Source organism: Acanthopagrus latus, chromosome 22, assembly GCF_904848185.1.
Source record: "Acanthopagrus latus isolate v.2019 chromosome 22, fAcaLat1.1, whole genome shotgun sequence".
NCBI lineage: Eukaryota > Metazoa > Chordata > Actinopteri > Spariformes > Sparidae > Acanthopagrus > Acanthopagrus latus.
The window spans coordinates 25,846,186-25,868,237 of record NC_051060.1 but is presented as its reverse complement, the minus strand read 5'-3'; the positions used below and the strand labels follow the sequence as shown (position 1 = coordinate 25,868,237).

The 22,052-nt window shown below is 45.2% G+C and overlaps 3 protein-coding genes and 1 long non-coding RNA gene across 5 annotated transcripts; 1 reads left to right on the top strand and 3 right to left on the bottom strand.

Annotated features, from left to right (window-relative positions):
* Positions 1-234: 234 nt before the first annotated feature.
* LOC119013010 (putative transmembrane protein INAFM2) lies at positions 235-822 on the bottom strand. The gene is made up of 2 exons (XM_037087308.1): positions 534-822; positions 235-428 (listed from the first exon to the last, which is right to left on the bottom strand). Exons 1-2 carry the CDS (start codon positions 820-822, stop codon positions 235-237), a joined length of 483 nt encoding a protein of 160 aa, XP_036943203.1.
* Positions 823-2,323: 1,501 nt separating this feature from the next.
* Positions 2,324-8,372, bottom strand: myh6 (myosin, heavy chain 6, cardiac muscle, alpha). The gene is made up of 2 exons (XM_037086799.1): positions 2,549-8,372; positions 2,324-2,411 (listed from the first exon to the last, which is right to left on the bottom strand). Exon 1 carries the CDS (start codon positions 8,361-8,363, stop codon positions 2,568-2,570), a length of 5,796 nt encoding a protein of 1,931 aa, XP_036942694.1. The 5' UTR covers positions 8,364-8,372; the 3' UTR covers positions 2,324-2,411; positions 2,549-2,567.
* A 777-nt stretch (positions 8,373-9,149) lies between these two features.
* Positions 9,150-10,829, top strand: LOC119012818. Its single transcript, XR_005072606.1, has 3 exons — positions 9,150-9,407; positions 10,113-10,205; positions 10,453-10,829. It is a non-coding gene; the product is annotated as an uncharacterized LOC119012818 (long non-coding RNA).
* LOC119012757 (serine/threonine-protein kinase PAK 6-like) lies at positions 10,491-21,646 on the bottom strand. Of its 2 annotated transcripts, XM_037086873.1 has the most exons (9): positions 21,601-21,646; positions 17,429-17,668; positions 15,334-15,912; positions 14,681-15,133; positions 13,522-13,655; positions 13,298-13,424; positions 12,952-13,077; positions 12,243-12,377; positions 10,491-11,744 (listed from the first exon to the last, which is right to left on the bottom strand). In XM_037086873.1, exons 2-9 carry the CDS (start codon positions 17,627-17,629, stop codon positions 11,577-11,579), a joined length of 1,923 nt encoding a protein of 640 aa, XP_036942768.1. In that variant the 5' UTR covers positions 17,630-17,668; positions 21,601-21,646; the 3' UTR covers positions 10,491-11,576. The 2 variants fall into 2 exon arrangements, with proteins under 2 accessions (XP_036942768.1, XP_036942767.1); XM_037086872.1 differs by lacking the exon at positions 21,601-21,646 and having other exon boundaries at positions 17,429-18,199.
* Positions 21,647-22,052: the final 406 nt, after the last annotated feature.

Sequence of the window (22,052 nt, the reverse complement as noted above, 5' to 3'; positions counted from 1 at the left end):
AAGATGAGAGAAACACGTGACGTCATGTGCTTGATCATTACCCACTTTTTTTTAGGATTTTAAATAATACTAATGTCTCATGAAACATAAACACATGTAAGTTACATTAAACAGAAAGACTCGAGTTATAAAAGTTTAATGGAATAATAATTAATAACACCTGACGTCATCAACAAACACAAACAGACGTGATGATGAATAACTGTCACTCATCCTCCAGCTGATAAAAAACTCTTATTTTGTAAGAGTCATCCGGTGATCCTCAGAAGGAGTTCGGTTCTCCTCCATCCCTGACCCGTCCCCCTCCTGGTCCGGGTCCTGGCGCCCCGCGGGCCGGTGTGTCGGCAGGTTGGACGGATCCTCCGCGGTCACAGCGGCCCGAGAGGTGACGTCCTGTCCGGCCTGAGGGACCGCGGGGACCGAGGGAACTGGACCGGGACCAGACTGATGATCGGATTGATCAGTTTGAGTGTCTTTATCGATTTGATCGAAATCACCAGACGCATCACTGACTTTAAAACACGTGTTGTTACTTTTATTTGCAGTATTTCTTCTTGTTCCGGGTTCGGACCCGGTCTGATTCTCAGTCCTGCGGGTCCCGGGTCCGAATCCAGCTGTGGGTCTCCAGATGAGGCTGTAGTAGACCGCCAGGACGACGGCGGCCAGAGACACGGCCAGGACGTAGACCAGCACCGTGACCAGTCTGACCCACTTCCTGTTGGCTCTGGCCATCAGCTGCGCCTTCTTCTCCCCGGTGTAGGTGGCCGGCTTGCCCCGCTCCGCCGGCCCGAACGCGGGGGTCCAGTTCCGCGGGTCCCGCATGGTGCTGCCACCGCGTCAGGAGGAGCAGGAGGCGGAGTGTGAGCAGAGACCCGTCAGCCTCCCGCTCCACTCATCTCTACCACATCTGGCCCACAGCTGGATCCTCCGGCGGGCTGTAGACGAACCGGGTCAAGGTGGTGCAGGTGAGCCACGACCGGAAGTTCACCAGCTGTGTCTTCAGAATAAAACCCTAACGCAAATATCTGACTCTCTGACGTCAGTGATGGAACTTTCTCATGAGAGTGAAGCACCGTGTGCTGACGTCATTGACTGATTGTTGATGGTCTGTATTGATCCTGTTTCATTAAAACAGCTTCAGGTTATAGATATTGTTTTATTTTGAAATGCTCTGGAAGTTAGAAAACTGCTGATTAAAATATAAGAGGATGATTTTCATCATGTTTATTGTGTTCATTTTATTTTATATTTTATTTTTATATTTTATTTTTGTTTTGAGCTTTATTTTGAAAGTTTGATCAAATCTTGAATAACGTTTTTAATGTATTTTTTTAATTGTGTTTCTCTGAATTGACAAAGTTTGTGTCAATCAGCAGTTACAAGTTTTAATGAAGCAGCTGAAGCTTCGGCCTCCTTCTGTCAGTCTGAAGGTAATCAATGAGTTAATTAATGAGTTAACTGGTGAGTCACTTGCTGAGATAATTGATTAGTTAATTGATTAGTCAACTGTTGTATCCACAGTGTTTGTTTGTGAGTTCAGTTTTATTATCAGATAAAAATCAAACAGCTCTTTGTGATAAAAAGTGATTTTATTTCATGATTAATCATCCCACACATTCTACATCGATCAGATGTATTTATAATATCAAGGCATTGATCCTCCATCCAGACAGAAACCTTCAGCAGAACTCTGACTCATCTCAATGTAATCTGATTACTGATTACTTTTTTCTGCTTCATCACTGAGAAGCAGGAAGTGGCACTCAGTGAACAGTTTCCTGTTTCCTGTTAAACTGAAACATTTCTGAACAAAATCTGCAACAGCAGTGATGGCGACACTAATGTCAGTGTTTGTCACATGATGACACCTTAACCCTTAAAACTTAAAAACTGTTTATTAATGATTGGAACAAAGTTACTGTGCTGGGAAGAGTTCAGCTCAGCTTGATTATAATTCATCTAAATGGAAATCAATTAATGATTTTAATCAAATCACGCTCTGATGTTCAATGAAAACACATCAGGACAGTCTAACATCTAAACGTCCACCAGGGGGCAAAACTGCTCAGAACCAAACACACCTGGAGGGGGATTCAAACTGTGTCCTGCTGAACTCTTCTGATTTCTTTAAACATCGACTCGACCTTCATCCTGTTTCACCTCGACGTCGTCACACAGAACAGAAACAAACACTTCGGACCGTCAGCGAGCCAACAAAGCTCAGAATTCCTCAGAAACCCCCAGAGATCTTCTGTTCCCTGTCAATGATCCAAAGACATGTTTATCTTCAGTGTCAGATGAATAATGATTAATGATTAATAATTAGCACTACAACCACAACTACTGTGTCTCTACTGAGGTGGATTAAATGTTTCTGCTGGTTCCGTCCAGTCCGTCAGGAACAGGAACACCTGTAAATCAAAACAGAGTCACAAACTATTAACGAGGACATTTATACAAAGTTAGAAAGGCTGTTTTTAGAATAATAATAAACTGCTTTGTGAATTCAATACGAGCTCAGTGACCGTGAGCACCTGGTTCCTCTCACCTGTGACTCTGAGTCCTCCTCACTCGTCCAGGCCCTTCTTGGACCCGTCCCTGGTTTTGGCCCGCAGCTTGTTCACCTGGGACTCTGCGATGTCGGCCCTCTCCTCGGCTTCCTCCAGCTCGTGCTGCAGCTTGCGAAGTTTGGCCATGTTGGCGTTTGCCGCCTCCTCGGCTTCCTCAGCAGCATGTTTGTAAGACTTGACCTTCAGCTGCAGCTTGTCCACCAGGTCCTGGAGGCGAGTCATGTTCTTGCGGTCCTCCTCGGTCTGATATGTTAGCTCCTTGATGCGGCGTTCATACTTGCGGACCCCCTTGATGGACTCCGTTCCCCTCCTCTGCTCCGCCTCCAGCTCACATTCTAGCTCTTTGATGCGTGCCTCCAGTTTCTGGAGCTGCTTCTTACCGCCCTTCATGGCGATTTGCTCGGCCTCATCCAAGCGGTGCTGCAGGTCTTTGATAGTCTGCTCCATGTTCTTCTTCATGCGCTCTAGATGGGCGCTGGTGTCCTGCTCCTTCTTCAGCTCCTCGGCCATCATGGCTGCATCTGTGATGGCCTTCTTTGCCTTCTCCTCAGCGTTGCGGTTCTCCTGTATGGCCTCCTCCATCTCATTCTGCAGGTGCAGCAGGTCTGCTTCGTGCTTCTTCTTCTGGTTGATCAGGCTGGTGTTCTGGGAGTGCAGGAGCTGCATGCGCTCTGTAGCATCAGTCAGCTCCTGTTCAGCTAGTTTGCGACTTCTCTCTGTCTGTTCGAGTGCGGCCCTCACCTCCTCCAGCTCAGCCTGGGTCAGATTGTGTCTTCGTTCCAGGAGAGCGATGTTCTCTCTCAGGTCGTCGTTGACATGCTGTGCATCATCCAGCTGCAGCTGAGAGTCCTTCAGGAACGCCTGGAGGCTCTTCAGCTGTTTCTGAGCATCAGCTGCCTGCCTGTTAGCTTGGCTGAGCTGGATCTCCATCTCATTGAGGTCTCCTTCCATCTTCTTCTTCACTCTCAGGGCCTCATTGCGGCTTCTGGTTTCCGACTCAAGAGAGGACTGGAGCGACTCCAGCATTCGTTGGTAGTTCCTCTTCGCCTGTTCCATCTCTTCATCTTTCTCAGCCACTTTTCGCTCCATTTCAGCCTTCACCTGGTTGAATTCCAGCTGGGCTCTGAGGATCTTGCTCTCTTCATGCTCCAGAGAACCCTCTGCCTCCTCCAGTGCCGACTGAAGCTCTCCTTTTTCCTGCTCCAGCTGCTTCCGGATCTTCTCCAGCTCATGAGCGCTCCTGCCGCCCTCCCCCAGCTGGTCAGTGAGATCAGAGATCTCCTCTTGGAGGTTCTTGTTCTCCCTCTTCATTGTGTCCAGTTGGTCCAGGGACTCCTCATAGGCGTTCCTCAGTTTGAAGAGTTCAGTGCTCAGAGACCGAGCCTCCTTCTGAGAGGCCTCCAGTTCACACTGTGACTCCTCAAACTTCTGCTTCCACTCTGCCATGACTTTGTCAAATGCTCTTTGCTTTTTGTCCAGGGCTGCAGACGCTGCGTTGGATCTCTCCAGATCCAGCATCAAGTCTTCAATCTCATTTTGGAGACGGTGCTTAGTCTTCTCGAGGGATGAACACTTTGCGTTCACGGCCTCGATGGCCTCCTCTGCCTCCTGCAATCTTTGAACTAGCTTCTTCTTTGCTTCTTCTAGTTCCTCTGTCCTCTGGATCCCATCAGTCTCATATTTTGTCCTCCATGCTGAAACCTCTGTGTTGGACTTGGACAGAGCTCTCTGCAGCTCAGCCTTGGCTTCCTGCTCCTCTTCAAACTGCTCTCGGAGCAGATCGCAGTCGTGGCGAGCAGATTGTACAGCGTGAGCGAGGGCATTCTTTGCTTTGACTTCTTCCTCCAGCTGTCTGCGCAGATCTTCTACCTGCTGGTTGTACGAGTTCTTCCCTCGGGTCAGCTGAGATATCAGACACTCCTTCTCCTCCAGCTGCCGTCCAAACTCTCCATTCTCTGTGAGCAGCTTGGCCCTCTGGGTCGTCAAGTCATTGATGGTCCGCTGAGCTTCCTCATGTTTGCTCTTGTACTCGTTCATGTTGTCTTCCATGGTGCGGCACATCTTCTCCATGTTTGATTTGGCCTTCACCACACTCTCCATGTTAGAGGAGAAGTCATCCAGCTCCAGCTTCAGTTCACTCTTTTCCTTTTCCAGCTTCTGCTTCACACGCTGCAGGTTGTCGAGCTGTTCGCCCAGTTCGGCGACGCTGTCAGCATGTTTCTTCCTTAGAGAGGCAGCAGTGGCCTCGTGATGGAGGGTCGATTCCTCCAGTTCCCTGCGCAGCTTCTGAAATTCAGCATCTCTCTTCTTATTTAGCTCCACCTGAGCTGATGTTGCTCCACCTGCCTCCTCTAGACGCTCACTGATGTCCTCCAGCTCACGGGAAAGATCTGAGCGCTGCTTCTCCACTTTGGCCCGAGCTGCTCGCTCGGCATCCAGCTCTTCTTCTAGTTCCTCAATTCTCGCCTGGTTTTCTTTCAGCTTCTTCTGGAGCTGAACCGACGCGACCTGCTCGTCTTCCAGTCTTGAAGTTATTTGGACGGTCTCAAAGTCTTTCTTTTTCAGTTTTTCTTCTAGCTGCTGCTTGTCATTTTCTAAGTCCATCACACTCTCCTGGGTCAGTTTCAAGTCTCCTTCTAGCTTCCTCTTTGAGCGCTCGAGGTCCATCCTGACTTTCTTCTCTTGCTCCAACGAGCCCTCAAGATCATCCACCTGTTGCTCCAGCTTAGCTTTGGCTTTGGTCAAGCTGTTTACTTTGTCTTCCTCACTCTGAAGATCATCCAGTGTCTGTTGGTGAGCCTCCTGTAGTGCCTTCTTCTCTTTGGTTAGCTTCATGATGTTTTCATCCTGTGAAGCCATCTCCTCCGTCAGGTTTTTCACTTTATTTTCTGTGGCATGTTTCTCTTTCTCAACCTTGGCTAGAGTCAGCTCCAGATCATCAATATCTTTCTTTACCTCAGAGCATTCATCCTCGAGCTTCCGCTTCTTAGCAGTGAGATCTGCATTCAACTCCTCTTCATCCTCCAGTCTCTCCATCATCTCTTTCAGCTTGGCCTCCTGTTGAATCTTGCTCTTTATCAGCTGTTCACAGCGTTCTTCTGCGTCCGTCAGTGTGTCCTGTTCAGACTGAATCTGCATAGTCAGGTCGTTCTTCTCTTGGAGAAGAGTCACTATTTTCTCCTCAAGTTCCTTCCGTCTTGTTTCTGATTTTTCCAGAGCTTCTTTCAGTTTGTTGAACTCATCCTTCATGTTGGCCATCTCCTTCTCAGACTCAGCACTCTTCAGCAGGGGCTTGATCTTGAAGAAAAGCTTCATCCAGGGCCAGTTCTTCACACCCAGGAAAGAGCGCAGGTTCCACTGGATGACCATCAGGGCGTCTCTGCGCTCTACGAGCTTAGTGAACTGTGCCCTCATGAGGAGTGCCCGAGCGTTGGCCTGGATCCTGGTGATGATTCGAGAGAGTTGCTCATCTCGCATCTCCTCCAGCGTCCCCAGCAGGCCGGCTTTAAAGAAGACTTTGGTGTGGCCAAACCTATACTGAGTGTGGTCGATGTCCAGGGATCCCAGTAACTTTTCAGCACTCTTCTTGCAGTCGATGAACTGGCCTTCAGGGATGGCAGAGGCATTCAGGATCCTGTACCGCTGTTTGAAGTCTCCATAGAGGACCCTGTTGGGGAAACCTTTCCGGCAGATTCGGATGCCTTCCAGAACACCATTACAGCGCAGCTGGTGCATCACAAGGCAGTTGTCCATGACACCTGGATTTTTTTTCTCATTCGGGATCAGACAGCGGACAAAGTGGGGATGTGTGGTCTTCAGGTTGTTCATCAGCTTGTTCAGGTTTTCCCTGTGGAGTGCAGACACAGTCTGGAAGGAGGAACCCTTCTTCTTGGCTCCTTTGCCACCTTTGTCACCACCATCAGTTCCGGCATAGCTTGAAAACAAAAGACTGAGAAGCTTCAGAGATGATTTCTGGTAAAGACCAACCACAGTTTCATTCAGGGGGTCTTTGTTTTTGACCAGCCAGTTGGAGATGTTGTAGTCCACCGTGCCAGCATAGTGAACCAGGGCGAAGTGAGCCTCTGCTTTCCCCTTTGCTGCTCTCGGTTTTTCAAACATTTTGTTCTTGCCCAGATGATTGTCATAGAGCTTGGACTTGAAAGTCTGGTCGCTGGCTTTAGGAAACATGCACTCCTCCTCCAGAATTGACAGGATTCCCAGCGGCTTCTCAATGAGGTCGATACAAGCCTGTAAGTCCATTCCAAAGTCGATGAACTCCCAGTCGATGCCTTCTTTTTTGTACTCTTCTTGCTCCAGAACAAACATGTGATGGTTGAAAAACTGTTGCAGTTTCTCGTTGGTGTAGTTGATGCACAGCTGCTCAAAAGTGTTGTAATCAAATATCTCAAATCCTGCAATGTCGAGCACTCCAATGAAGTACTGACGATGCTGCTTGGTGTCCAGGGAGTGGTTGATTCTCACCACCATCCAGTTGAACATCTTTTCATACACTGACTTGGCCAGAGCACCAAGGGAGTAGTTGACCTGGTCCACACTCTGTCCTTTGGTGACGTATTCATTTCCTACCTTGACTCTTGGATGACACAGCCCTTTGATGAGATCAGCAGAGTTCAGCCCCATGAGGTAAGCTGATTTATCAGCAGCTTCTGTCCCGTCCGGCTCAGCCTGCTCCTCACGCTGCTTCTGTTTGAACTTCATGTTGCCATAGTGCATGATGGCGCCCGTCAGCTTGTAGACGCCCATTTTCTCATCTGGAGTGAAGCCGAGCACATCGAAGGCGCTGTCCGTAGCCATCAGCTCCTCTGAGTCGTTGATGGAGGCAACTGTTACCTCTCCTTGAGAGATGTAGGAGTAGTCGTATGGGTTGTTGGTGATGAGCAGCATGTCTAGCAGCTCTGGCTTCTGATTGGACAGGATCTGGTAGAAGATGTGGTAATTCCTCTCAGCCTTGAGCTGAAAGGTGACGCGTGACTTCTCCAGCAGGTACGTCTCAATGTCAGCAGACGACAGCTTGCCACTCGTACCAAAGTGAATTCGGATGAATTTTCCAAAGCGAGACGAGTTGTCATTTCTCAGTGTTTTGGCGTTGCCGAAGGCCTCCAGCGCAGGGTTTGCCTGGATAATTTGATCCTCCAGTGTCCCCTTGCTGGTGTCTTTTTTTCCGCCACCGACTGCAGCAATGCTGGCAAAGTACTGGATGACTCTCTTGGTGTTGACAGTCTTCCCAGCACCAGATTCTCCGGTGATAAGGACAGACTGGTTCTCCCGATCAGTCAGCATGTACTGGTAGGCATTATCAGAGATGGAGAAGATGTGGGGGGGAGCCTCGGTCCTCTTCTTCCCTCTGTAGGCTGCCACCACCTCAGTGTCGTAGACAGGAAGCCACTTATAGGGGTTGACGGTGACGCAGAAGAGCCCAGAGTACGTGTAGATCATCCAAGCTGCATAACGCTCTTTGAGGTTAAACAGCACGGCAGGCTCGTGGAGGAAGGTGAACATCGCCATGTCTTCGATTTTATCAAACTTGGGGGGATTTTGGGGGTGGACGTCTGCCTCCTTTACAGTGACTGTTGTCCCATCCTCCTTCTTGACCGTCACCAGCCCTCCATCTTTATTCTGGATCTGTCCCTTCATATATTCCACCTTATCGTCGACTACAAAGCATTCAGTCTTGATGTCAAATGCTCTCGTCTGGGCTTCCAGACGCTCCCTGTCTGACTTCCTCAAGTAAGGAGCTGCCTTCCCGAACTCGGCCATCAGAGCGTCACCCATGGTGGAGGCTGGAGGTTCAGATCTGTCTGAGAGGAGATCTGCAGCCTCCTGGCAGTAGGCAGCTGCTTATAAAGACTCCCCGTGGGCCAAATTAGGAGATAATTGCTGAGAAGAAGACATAGAGGCTCAGACTAAATCTGTCCCAGGATGTGAGCCAGCATGAGGGCAGATTCAGGACCTTTGCCTGTTAATGTCCATTTTAGGAAAAGGAGTGTTTGGCTGCTTATCTGCAGCTGATAGATGCCTCACACGTCTCCATTTAGACTCGACCGTCTCCTGCTGCTCCTCAGCTCATCAACCCCATCAGAACTGCACCAAACAAACAGGTGCTTCACATTATTGTCCTCATTTCTGATTTAATTAATTATTAAATAATTAAGTAATTAATTTAAATGTGATGGTCTGCATTCTTTAAGTACAATAACTTACACGGTAATATTAAGCATGCCAATCATGCTTAAGTAAGCATGATTGGCAGTAAAAGTATCATTCCACCAAATAATGCAAATATCATTTCACCTAATGATTGAGTCCAAAACATATTCTAATAATACAATGGAAAAATGTGTTTACATTAATGTTTGTGTTGAAGGTTAAATGGAGACTGAATGACTAAAGAATCTACATGTGGGTGAATAACTCTTATTATACTTTTTAACAAGGTATTTTGATTAAAAACACCAAAAGAACAGACATTGTAATAAAAGCAAGAATACAGACATTAAACTGTTATTATTTAAATTTAATTTTTTGTTGATCTTGTTGTTAAGTTTTCATCGTCTTTCCTCTCACATTTATTCACTTTACTCAAATCATTTGTTCAAACCTTGTTCAGACTCCCACAACTTTATCTTGTTGTTTCGTGGATGAGAGAGGAAGTTTTGATTCTGTGACTCTTTTGTTATCTTCACCCAAACTACAACAGACCTGCTGCTGTCTGTTAGCTCAGCAGAACCACCTGATGCTAACAGTGTTTGCTCAGCAGAACCACCTGATGCTAACAGTGTTAGCTCAGCAGAACTAGGAGGACTTTATATCATCAGGGTGAGTTCTGGATGTTGGACCCACTGCAGCAGACGGGTCCGATACGAGGCGTGTTTGGTGACTGACTGAAGTGTCTGGTGTCTTGTTATCTCTGACGGTCTGGACTCATCAGCTCTCAGCCTACAAATAGAAACCAGAGAGTCCTGAATCAGTTTTTATCTCAGTCACAGAGTGATAGCAGGATGATGCTGTAGACTGAAACACCTTCAGCTCTTCTGACAGAGTTCAGTATCCAACCTGAGTTCTTCTTTATTACCAACAGTACTTTTACTGTAGAACTAAACCGAGTACTTCTTCACCTCTGACTGGTCGTGTATATTTACCTGTAATGAACATGAACATAAGAGATGTCACGTGTGTTCAGCTGAGCTCTGATGACTCTGAGGATCGTTAGTCACTAATTTACTTTATATCATCGACTCTTAAGTTTCCACTGTAAGACATGTAAATTAACCCTTTTAAGTATTTTTAACCTTTTATGTTGTTGACAAATGAGCTGAACAGTTCTTTTCACTTATAAATACAAAACTCATGCAGTAAATATAAAATACATCATCGTCATCAGGAGATTATAAAAGTGATGAACTTCACTGATCATAACATTTGTGTCAACAACAAGTACAAAACAACAAAACAGTTTCATGTTCCTCAACTGAATTTATTAAAGACATTTTGTAATTTTTAATTTGACTTCATCTGTTTCAGAGCCAGAACCAGAATCAGAATTTCCTTTATTTTTCCTGCAAACAGGGAAATCTCTTCATCACAGATGATTATATCTCATAATCTCCTGCTCCTGTGAGTCCAACACCATCATTTATTTAAACAGATTCAGGCTGTTTAAATGTTCTACGGAGGTGATTTACATCATCTTTGAAAGTAACTGATGTAGTGCAATGAGTAATATAGTACTCTACACAGAGTAACATTGTACTGTGATATATTACTTTATAGTAACATGCTCGACAGTATTTGTTGTGTGTGGAGTGTTTCACATTGGGACAAAGATCATTAGTGATGTTTTCACTGTGTTTGATGTTCACAGGTGAACAGACGTCGATCAGGTCAACACCTGAAAGTGAGAACAACAGCTGCTACCATCGGAGGGAAACCAGAAGAAACAAGAGTCACCAGTTTTATTAAAATCTGTATTTTATAAAAGAAAACATAAAAATATTTAGTCACATGTGCAAAAGTCACATTCTGTGTGAAACTGTTGGAATGAATGAATCCTCTTCTTTCATTTACAAACAGGAAAAATATGTTTTCATCATTTACAGTCAACACAAGAGCATCATGGGAAAATAATGTGTAAAACATTCAGACAGGATTTATTTAAAGTTTGGATGAAATAAAGCTCATTGACTCAGGTGTCAGCTCAGGTGCTAATGTGAAAGGTTGAGTAAAGTTGAGTAAAACCTGTGTCAGTGTGTCGTCCTCCTGACTGTGTAGGCACCAGTTTAAACTCTGACAGAGGAGCTTTAATTAAACTGCTAATAAGCTACGTTAGCTTCCTCTGATCCAATCAGAGGGCACATTCAGCTGATGACATTGAAATAAATGGATTTAGCTTCAGAATATTTGTGTTTTAACTGATGAAAGACTGAACGTTTAAAACCACAGGAGCATTTAACATCTGAGCAACTTTTAATTAAATATTTTTAATATAGTTGTTTCTACAGTTTATGTAGGGCGGCTGTGGCTCAGGGGTAGAGGCAGCGTCCTGTTATCAGAAGATTGCAGGTTCACTTACCCTGGTCTGCATGTCGAAGTATCAGCTGTATTTCAGTGATCCGTCTCTGCAGACAGGAAGGAAACTTTAAATATCAACTACAGCAGAGGACGTCAAAGGTCAGACAGGAAGCAGCACCATGTTTGTTTTCACTGACAGGAAATGATGGACTGAACTGTCAAAATAAGACGCGTCCAGTTACAGGTTATTATTCTCTGATCACATCCTCCTCTCAGGTGAGTTCACAGGTGACATCAGCTGATTCAGAACAAACATCTTGCAGCTGGAGGTCAAAGGTCACAAGCTGACGGCATCCTGGTGTCACCTGACTGAAGGAGGAGCTGCTTCATGATTGGCTGCCGACTTCTCAGCAGCCAGTTAGTCTCAGGTGAGTCACAGGTATATTCTCAGGTGTTCCACAGGTAAACACTCCGGTGTCAGCAGAGCGACATGCGTTTGCGGTGCTGCTCCACCAGGGGCACCAGGCAGTGTGGCGAGCCAGCCTGCAGCAGGAACGGGTGCTCCAGCAGGTCGGAGGCACTCGAGCGCTGCTTAGTGTCACGAGTCAGCATGCAGCCCAGGAAGTCCTTCAACACAGGAGACACCTGAAGACAGGAAGTGACATCATCAAACACTGGCCCACATCACCTGTCACAAAGATCTTTATTTAGCAGTGGATTATCATCACACAGTGTCAAAATAAAAAAACATTTCAAGATAAATTGATTAGCTGCAGCATCATGGTCCCACAGCGGCCATGTTGGATAAGACTGATGTCAACAGGTCGTTGAAACTGGTGCTCACAAAGACACTAAACCCAGAACTGTGTCCTGATTCTCCCTACATGGGACTAAACACTGACCAGGCCACAGGGCGTGAGAGGCTGGTCCAGTGCACTTTCTGGGCTGTGTCCTCACTTTGTCATTAAAACAAGATATTCTGCATGTGTGTGTATATTTTTTTGTACATGCTACAAAATGAGGACCATAACACTGTGTTAACACTTGTTTTCACGACTATGATTAGGTGCTATAAAGAGATTAATTTGTGGTGGTTGACGTCAGAGGGGTCAAGATGGAAGAACCAGATGAGTGAGTTCTGACCCGGTGGAGGTTCTTCACACTCGGCGCTGCCTCGTCTCTCAGCTTCTTCATGGCCGTGATGGGTGTGTCGCTGAAATAAGGCGGCTCTCCGTCCACCATCTCCACCACCATGATGCCCAGAGACCAGACGTCCACCTGAAGGACGGGAAACAGGAAGTTCACCTGCACACCAGGCCACGCTATCAGTCAAGCTAACGTTATTATCAGGTTATAATGATCCTGTTAGTTTAATCCAGCGACTTTTATTTGTTTTCATCTTCTATTATTTTTTTTGTATGTCTTTATTGACAGGACCGCTTCAGAGATGACAGCAAACAGGAAGAGAGCCTGGTGACCCGGGCCGGGACTCAAGCCCGGCGCCGCTGCAGGGACACGCCCCTCTACTTACTGAGCTAACGAGCGCTGCCATCCAGCTACTTTCATTCACCATAAACATTATTTATCTGAAGTTATGTTGAGGAGCAGTTCTCAGTAACCTCAAAGTTCTCATCTTAAATCATAATTACACTCTTAACTTTTTTAGTTCCTGATCATCATCATCCTGAAGTTCTGGTCCTGAACTAGCTCAGACTTAAACTGACTCAGTGATCTGAGGACGTAGATGAAGGTCCACAGTTGACAGACTGTCTGTTCACATCCCGCCTTCAGTGAAACCTTAAAACCTTAAATGTGTCTCATGATGAACACACAGGATGTTTGTGGCTGTTACCTCCGTCCCATACGGCCGTTTAGAGATCACCTCAGGAGCCATCCAGTACGGAGTCCCCACCAGAGACTTCCTCTTTGGGACGTCCTTACTGATCTGAGCACAGAAACCAAAGTCTGACAGCTTGATCTGCAGAAGAAGAAGAGGAAGAAGAAGAGGAAGAAGAAATATACAGAAACACAGAACGACAGCTGTCACATTTTATTTTCTCAGAGGACGTCGAGTCTGTTTCCTCAAGTTGGTTTGAACTCTTACTCTTTGTGTGTGTGTGTGTGTGTGTGTGTGTGTGTGTGTGTGTGTGTGTGTGTGTGTGTGTGTGTGTGTGTGTGTGTGTGTGTGTGTGTGTTACCCTCCCGTCCAGTGTGAGCAAGATGGAGTCGCTCTTGATGTCTCGGTGAATGACTCCCTGTGAGTGCAGGTAGGACAATGCCTGCAGGACGCCTTCACACACTGTCGCTGTCTGCTCCTCGTTCAGCCTGACACACACACACACACACACACACACACACACACACACACAGGTAAGATCAAACCACAACTATCAAATTAGATGGGTACCTGTGTGCTGCTCACCTGGTCTCACTGATGATGTGTGTGAGAGCGCCGCCCTGCAGGTACTCCATGATGACCCACAGCTCCTCCTCCACCAGAGCGCTGCGGTACATCTCCACCACGTTCAGGTGCCGGTAGTCCCTCATGATCACCACCTGTGTCACACAGACAGGTGAGGCTGATGATGTCACACAGACAGGTGAGGCTGCTGCTGTCACACTGCTGAGGTGACTTCTCGTCAGTCACATTTGTAACCTCATGCTGCCTCAGCAGTGTCAGTGTTTTCTGACTAATTTAACACTAAAATGATGAAATCAAATTATTAAATTTACATTTAATAATGACAGAGATGATCAATGATCGATCAGAAACAAGATTCATCCAGAATCATGTTTCAGTATTTTTATATATGAATGAATGAAGAGAATATAAAATCAATTCAGAAATCAGATTGTAAGTAAATCTGAGTAATGACATTTATCAGGCAAAAGGTTTCAAATCAATCAGAAACATCCAGCTGAGTTTAATTAACTTTCTGATGAAGTTTCATCAAACTGAAGATCAATCAAATCTACAAACTGAGGATGATGATTCATGAGACTAGTATTATTCAGTTTGTGTCAGGTGAGACAGGACAGGTGAAAATGTCTCAGATACTGATTCAACAGTTTGTTTTAAAGAACTCATGTCAAAGTAATTATCTTCAGTAAGTCATCAGCTGACTTAAATTAATCTAATTTGAAGTGAAGTGGAAACAAAATTAAAATAAACAATAAAAACACTCAACAAATCAATCAAAATCAATTAATCATTTGAAGTAATTTTGAAGCAAAACTAAAAAGTTCAATATCATTTCTTTCCTCTTGTTGTTGTTTTGTTTGTTTGTCCTATTAAACACATTTTAATTGACAGTTAATTGATGTTACGGAATACAGAATATTCTCCTGGTTATGATTATAGAATATTGATGGTTGCGGCACTGAACAGGTTTTACTGAGATTTCATGGATAGATGAAAAAAGTGTTTCTGAGGATCCTGAAACAAACACGTTTATTCTATTTTCATATTTTTATTTCATTTTATTCTACATTATTCATTTTGTATTTTACATTATTTTATTTTATCCTTTCTTGTATGACATTGTATTGTGTGTACTTGTTGTGTGATGATGTTTGTGTACCTCGTTGAACAGCAGCTCGCGGCGCTGCTGCTTCCTCAGGTCCATCATCTTCACCGCCACCTGTCGCCCGCTGTGTCGCTCCCGGGCGAGGCACACCACACCTGTCGACCCCTCCCCGATCTTCACAAAGTTCTCCAGAGTCATCCTCGGGTCACCTGGGTCCACCACCATCTGCAGCGCCGCCTTAAACTGCTCGTGAGTCACCTTCCCGCCGCCGCCAGGTCCCATCTGTTGGGGGGAGGAGGAGCAGATGTGGGAGGGGGCGTGTCCGGGGGAGCCCGTGGGGGAGGGGCGAAGGGGCCCCTGATTCTGGGGGGGTGGGGGTTTTGGAGCTAATCCAGTGTTGAAGCTGGAGGGACGGAGCGAGCGCTGAGGTAACCCTCGACCTGGTACCAGCGGGCTGCTGGTGCTGTTAGGGGGGGGCAGCAGGAGGGGGGAGGAGGGGGAGGTCAGCTGGGGGAGAAGAAGACGTAAAGAAGAGCGTCAAATAATTTAAATAAGTGTTATAAGAGTTATATGTCTGGTTTCAGTTGATTCAGTAGTTTCAACTATCAGGCTAGCAGTTTCCCTCTGTTCCCAGTCTTTAGGCTAAGCTAAGCTAACTGGCTGAATCAGTATCAGAGAGACAGTTGAATTTTACAGACGCTGTTCACCTTGAGGTCATAGGAGGAGTGTGGCCTTCTGGGAGTTTCTCTGGAGGTCGACAGCAGGTCTGGCAGCTTACTGACAGGTGCTTTCAGTCTCAGGTGAGCTCTGCTGCTGGGATCTACACTCTGCAGGTTGTGGTGACAGGAAGTTGGTCTCTGTCTTAGCCCCGCCCCCTCACTGTGAGCATAATGCCCACCTGGCGAGTCCATCCCACCTGCCCTCGGCGGTGTGACAGGTGTGGTGGGCGTGGCCTCAGACAGAGTGCCCACCTCACAGAAGGACTTGGCTCTGGACAGAGCTCCGTTCAGTTTGGGGCTGCCGCTCTCGCTGCGCACCTGTCGGATCCGGTCCTGCCAGTAGGTGGAGCTCCCGCCCGTCTTCGCACCTCGTTGATTCAGCTCCTCGTACTGGTACGAGTCGTCCTCCGCCAGCTCTCCCAGCCGGCCCAGTGACTGAGCCCGTTTCCGTGCTGATGGGCTGCTGCGGCGCAGAGAGTTGGAGCTGGTGACGGACAGACGGGTCATCTCTGAGATCACATGAGAGATGTAGTCGCCATGACCGATGAAACTGCCCCGAACAATCGTCTGCATGGAGACAGAGTAGTTACAGAGTATTTATAGAGTTACAGAGTATTTATAGAGTTACAGAGTATTTATGGAGTTACAGAGTATTTATAGAGTTACAGAGTATTTATAAAGTTACAGAGTATTTATAGAGTTACAGAGTATTTATGGAGTTACAGAGTATTTATAAAGTTACAGAGTATTTATAGAGTTACAGAGTATTTATAGAGTTACAGAGTATTTATAGAGTTACAGAGTATTTATAAAGTTACAGAGTATTTATAGAGTTACAGAGTATTTATAGAGTTACAGAGTATTTATAGAGTTACAGAGTATTTATAAAGTTACAGAGTATTTATAGAGTTAGAGATTTAGAGTATTTTGTAAGTCTTTTATTCTATATTAAATAAAATAGATTTTATGAAATGAATTAATAATTAACATTTTTAAATATATAATGAACAGTTTAGTCTTAAAGAAGTATTTTATTGAAACAATTGAATAATTATTTTAATATGTTACATATTTAAATGTTCTTATTCTCATGTACATTGAAACGTGTTGTTGGAAGTCATGCTTATGTTTCCTTACATTATCCTGAGACACTTTGTGTGCTAACATTATTTTATTTTATGCTACTGTAACTCTGATTTATGTCGGCAATACTTTGTTTCTACAAAACAGTAACTAATAATAATAATAATAGCTAATAAATAATAATGACCTATTATAATTTTCATTTTATTTTCAATTAAGAACGTAATAATAGTGAATTATGTTCAAAAGAACTGAGTTCAGATCAGAATCTGAATTTATCTTCGTTATAATTATGAATTTTATTATTCATTGACATTAATTCCAGATGAAAAAATACAGGAATGATTTGAGTTAGGAGGGTGAGGTCATCTGTCAGGTGATTGTCTGTTCTGAGGTCAGCTGACAGAGAACATACTGCAGGTGGAGCAGGTACACCTGACGTACCTGTATGGAAACATACTTGACATTTACAGTAGGGCAGTGAACACACCATCAGCCGCTGCTGACTGAGAACTGAGAACGATGTGATTCAGACTCATTACCAGCTGTTTTATTCCAACGCTACCTTCAGCTGATGCAGTTACTTTTGACATTTTTAGTTTTTTTAAAGGTTTGTTGATGTTGTTTTCTCGTGCTAACTTTTAAATTCGAAAGTGTTAAATGAGAGTGTTAACAGTGTGGGATCAAATAGCTGACATCATGTTGTTACAGAAAAATGTTCAGAGAAAACAAACTGATCAGCAGAGCTTCTTCTGTGGAGCTGATCAATGATACTGATTATATCCTGTATTGACAGTTTACAGGTGATGGTAATTTTATGCTAACGTCACATGCTTCAGTTCAGTTCTCACTATCTTTGGAAGGAAGTTAGCGTAGCATGTGTTAGCACTGTCACTGCTGCGATATGTGTCATGTTCGCTAACAGGTGGAACATGTGGCGCTGAAAACTGACATAGATGTATTGATTAGTGACAGAATTGGTCCCGTAGCCCCACCTCACCTTCCTGAGCTCGACCTCAGTGACCCTGGAGGGGTCCACCAGGGGGCGTGGCCTCCTCAGTGTGTCGATCACGCTCTGCCACTGTGGCGGCAGACCAACGTAGCGTCCTGTAGCGGCGTCGAAAGACGTGTGGACGCGGTGCTGGAAGTCTCGCGGTGCCGAGATCTCCGGCCGGCGCCTCTTCTTACTACGGCGCAGCATCGCCACAGCAACGCAGCAACAACAGGGTGATGATGAGACCTGAGGTAGACAACAGGAAGCAGCATGCTCAGAGCTGGAGGAACGCCGCCGCTGACTGGACATGATGCAAGGTCCAGTCTCACACACACACACACACACACACACACACACACTGAGAATACACACACACACATTCACCATAAACACACAGAATCACACACTCGTCGTGTGTGTGATCCGACAGCTTCTCTTCCTGTTTTCAGGTGTTTTACCTGAGCTGAGTCACATGACCTCCTCCCTCTCTCTCCCTCTCTCTCTCTCTCTCTCTCTCTCGCCTGTCAGACACAAACCGACCCGACAGCCCAGGTGAGACTCACCTGTGTGCATCATTAACTGTTTCAGCTCCAGCAGCTGTCACACACCTGCAGCTCATCTCACATTATTTAATATCTAATTTTATCTTTGACGTTCGCATCAGTACAACATGGTGCCGATCGCTTTCTTCATTAATCAATAAGTTCATTTCATAACATGTTGGACATGTGGATCAGTTCACAGTAGAAGATTCACTTTAACCCATTGATCAGTTATTAATGTAACAGCTGATTGATCAGTCTGAACTCATGATGTCACTTCAGCCTCACCTGATGTCAACCGCTGTCTCTCAGCTGCAGGAGAACTGGCTCCTGATTGGTTCAAATCAGAACAAATCAGTCTGAATGAGACAGAGACTCCTCCTCCTCCTCCTCCTCCACCTCCTGCTCCTGTTTGTTCAGTGGGAGTGGTGGAGGATGTGGATGGTTCTGATCCGGTCAGTGTGAGGAGGAGAAAAATCAACAGTTTGTTCACAACACACTAACACAGTGATGTAAACAGAACATATTCTGTAGAATATGATTCTGCATGCAGCTCAGACAGGATGTTGGTACCAGGAGGTGCACCTGGACTCCAGGTGAGTCACAGTCACTTTCCAGCTGTTGTGTCTCAGCCAATCAGACAGCAGCAGTGTTGAAACAGGCTGAAGTCAGACGTGTGACTCAAGTCTCAAGTCTCTGTGTCTGGGTCAGGTCCAGTCCAGTTCAGTCCAGTCAGGTCAGGTCACTTTAAGGCCCGCCTCCTGAACACGCAGTCTGCTCTGATTGGTCAGCTCACACATCTGACAACAACAGCAGCTGCACTAAGTCAACTAAGTTAAAAGTTATGTAAATGTGTGACGTTTTGTGATGTCACAGAGTCTCAGAACTGAAGGCGGGGCTATTGACAACATGTTCAGTCCAATCTGAGTCCAGTCTGAGTTCAGTCTGAAGGCTCAGGTGCTCACATGGACCCTCATTGTTCTGATTGTCAGGACAAAAATCCTCCATCACAACAAACTGTCGACGAGTCGTTCAGAGAGGAATCAAGGGGCGCCGTTCAGCTCTGGCCCAGAGGCTGCAGCAGACCCGAGTCCGAGTCCCGGGTCTCTGCTGCGTGCCCCCCCCCCCCATCATCCTGTTTCCTGTCATCGCTTCAGCTGTTCTACCAATAAAGCCATTTAAAGACCAAGATATATATTAATACCTCAGAGAGGAACTGAGTGACCTGTCCCTTTAATTGTGTGTGTGTGTGTGTGTGTGTGTGTGTGTGTGTGTGTGTGTGTGTGTGTGCAGCCTGCAGGGCGGGTGGAGACCAACATGAAGACAACACACTAGTTTCAGTTTCCAGCAGCAACAATGTGACACTCAACTCCAGTGACACAGAACCAGACCATTACTGATCACTAAATGATTCAGTCACTAAAGTTTGAAAGTTTGTTAAAAAAAAGTAACTTTTCATACATTGTGTGTGTGTGTGTGTGTGTGTGTGTGTGTGTGTGTGTGTGTGTGTGTGTGTGTGTGTTCTCAGTGTGTGTGTGTGTGAGCAGGGTGTGACTGACATACCTGAGGACTCAAACCGACACACTACATGACCAGACAGCTCCACCGTGTCTCCTCAGTCTGACTGGAACTCACCAGTGATTCACTGAGCAGCTCCACACACACACACACACACACACACACACACACACACACACTGTGACTGAGGAGACAGGAAGTGTGTGTGTCGAAATACTCTTTAATCTCTCAGATTATTGAAGTGAAGCTTCTCTTCAGTCTGATCAGTTCTGGTGTCGTTGATACTGAGTGACTCTGGACGGGAAGAGGAAGAAACAATAAAGAACAAACATCTGGACTCTGCAGGAGGTAATCAGACTACATCTGACGTGTGAGACGTTCAGAGGTCTTCACAAGCTTTAATGATCAGAACACATCAGTTTAATCATCCAGCTCTGTCCTGTCTCTTTAAGCCCCTCCCCCTGCTCTGATTGGTCAGCTCACACACGCCTGGTGCAGACTTTCAATAAAACTCTGAAGAACAGACAAAACACAAAGCAGAATAATTCTTTAAACATGACTTTTGTTCTCCGGCCAGCAGGCAGAGCTGTCATCTGCATCACCTGACATGTTTTATTCAACATGAACGTGGACGTTGCTGACACGTGATGACTGAGTGGTGTAGAGACGAGGACATATCGTCTCCGTCAGGACAGCTTCCTGTCCTCAGTGTCTCTGAGTGTTGTCTCTGTGGTGAACATGAGATCATTTAAACTCCCGCTGAAGGTTGTTGTTGATGCTAACAGCTTCACCAAACTTCATTCAAATATTTGGCAGTTTAAGTGGAATGTGTTCGAGTCTGAAAACTTTTGAATTTTTCCCTCCAAAACTCTGTGTTTATCAAATAATATATTATTAACATGCTGTTCTTTAATAATAACTATTTTCTATAACTACTTTTTGTTTTAACATAACTGCTCAGCTCTGCTGCTGAGCTCAGATCATCAGAGTGGAAAAGCTTGTTCACAATCAACAAATACACCAAATGCTATATTACTATATCATACTGAAATATACTGAAATACACTCAAAATAGGATCTACTGAAACAAACATCAGGTATGAGTTTTTGAGTCCAGGTCACGAACGATGTCACAGGTAAATAATGATAATTAAGTCATTTGAATCTAATGACGACTCTCATTGATTTCTGGACTACGAGTCTATCAGGAGCCACAAAACACTAGAAGAAGAATGTCTGACCTTCAGTTTATTTACTGCTCAGCTAGTTTTAGCTAACAGCTATCTACAAGCTAACAGCTGTCCACCAGCTAACAGCTGTCCACAAGCTAACAGCTGTCCACCAGCTAACAGACACAGTTATGTATTTACATATCAAACTCCAGAACCTGACTTAACTGGGTTCTTTAAGGGTTCTAAAAGAGTTCTTCAGGAACATAATATTTCTTGTGAACAACAGACTTCTTTTGAAGCAGAAAGAGATAAAAAAAAACTTCCTTAGAATGCTGAGGAACTGTTTATGGTTCTCCACAGAACTTTTTCAGTCAGATCTGTGTTCTTCTCTGACATGTGTTGTATGAAGATCACAAGGTTCTTTAGACTCACAGTTCTGACACAAAACATTTTACTGATGGGATCCTGATCTCTGAAAAATGTTCTGCTTTATTGTGAGCCTCGGGAAAATTTCTGGTTCTACAGAGAACCATTGATTCACTCAACAGTAGCGGTTATTTGTCAGAACATTTTTGAAAAGGTCCAAACGGTTCTTTGTGGAACCATTTCAGCCAATTGAGCAAAAAGAAAGCGACAAACATCTGCAAATTCACAATCCTAAAGAATGGTTTCTGTTCTCTTTAGAACCTTTTCATTGATATCTGTTTACTGTGTTCTTTAATAATGGTTCTGATGGTTCTCTGTGCAGACACAGTTATGTCTTTAGTACCATCTACAGAACCTGGTGGACTGTGTTGTTCTAACAGAGTTCTTCACAGCTCAGTGAAGGTCTATGTTGAACCATTAGTCTGGTTCTGCAGAGAACCTTGATGGTACTTTACAGTCTCTTGTGAGCTTCGTCTGCAACATTTAAACCTCACAGGTAGGAGAACATTGACACACTCACCTGTCCGGAGAGTCCAGGTGAGTCCAGCTGTGTTCGTCTGCTCTGATCCTGCTGTCGTCTCGTCACACACACACGAATCTGCTGCTGAGACTCCTCCCCCTCACACACACACACACACACACAGACACACACACACACACACACACACACACACACACACACAGCTTCCCTCCCTCCCCCCTCACTCTTCCCTGTCTCACCTTGTCTCAGGTATCAAGGGAAAAAGATGAGAAGAAAAGGTGGATGAGGGCGGAGCTTCCTCTAATGTGACAGTTTGTCGCTCCTTTCTCCAAATTCAAATTCAAACAAGCTTTATTGACACGTCAGCATTCAATAAAACATCAGTAAGGAAAAATTTAAAGAATAATTATTTAAACACACACAGCTCTGTGTGAGTGTGTGAGTGTGTGTGTGTGTGTGTGTGTGTGTGTGTGTGTGTGTGTGTGTGTGTG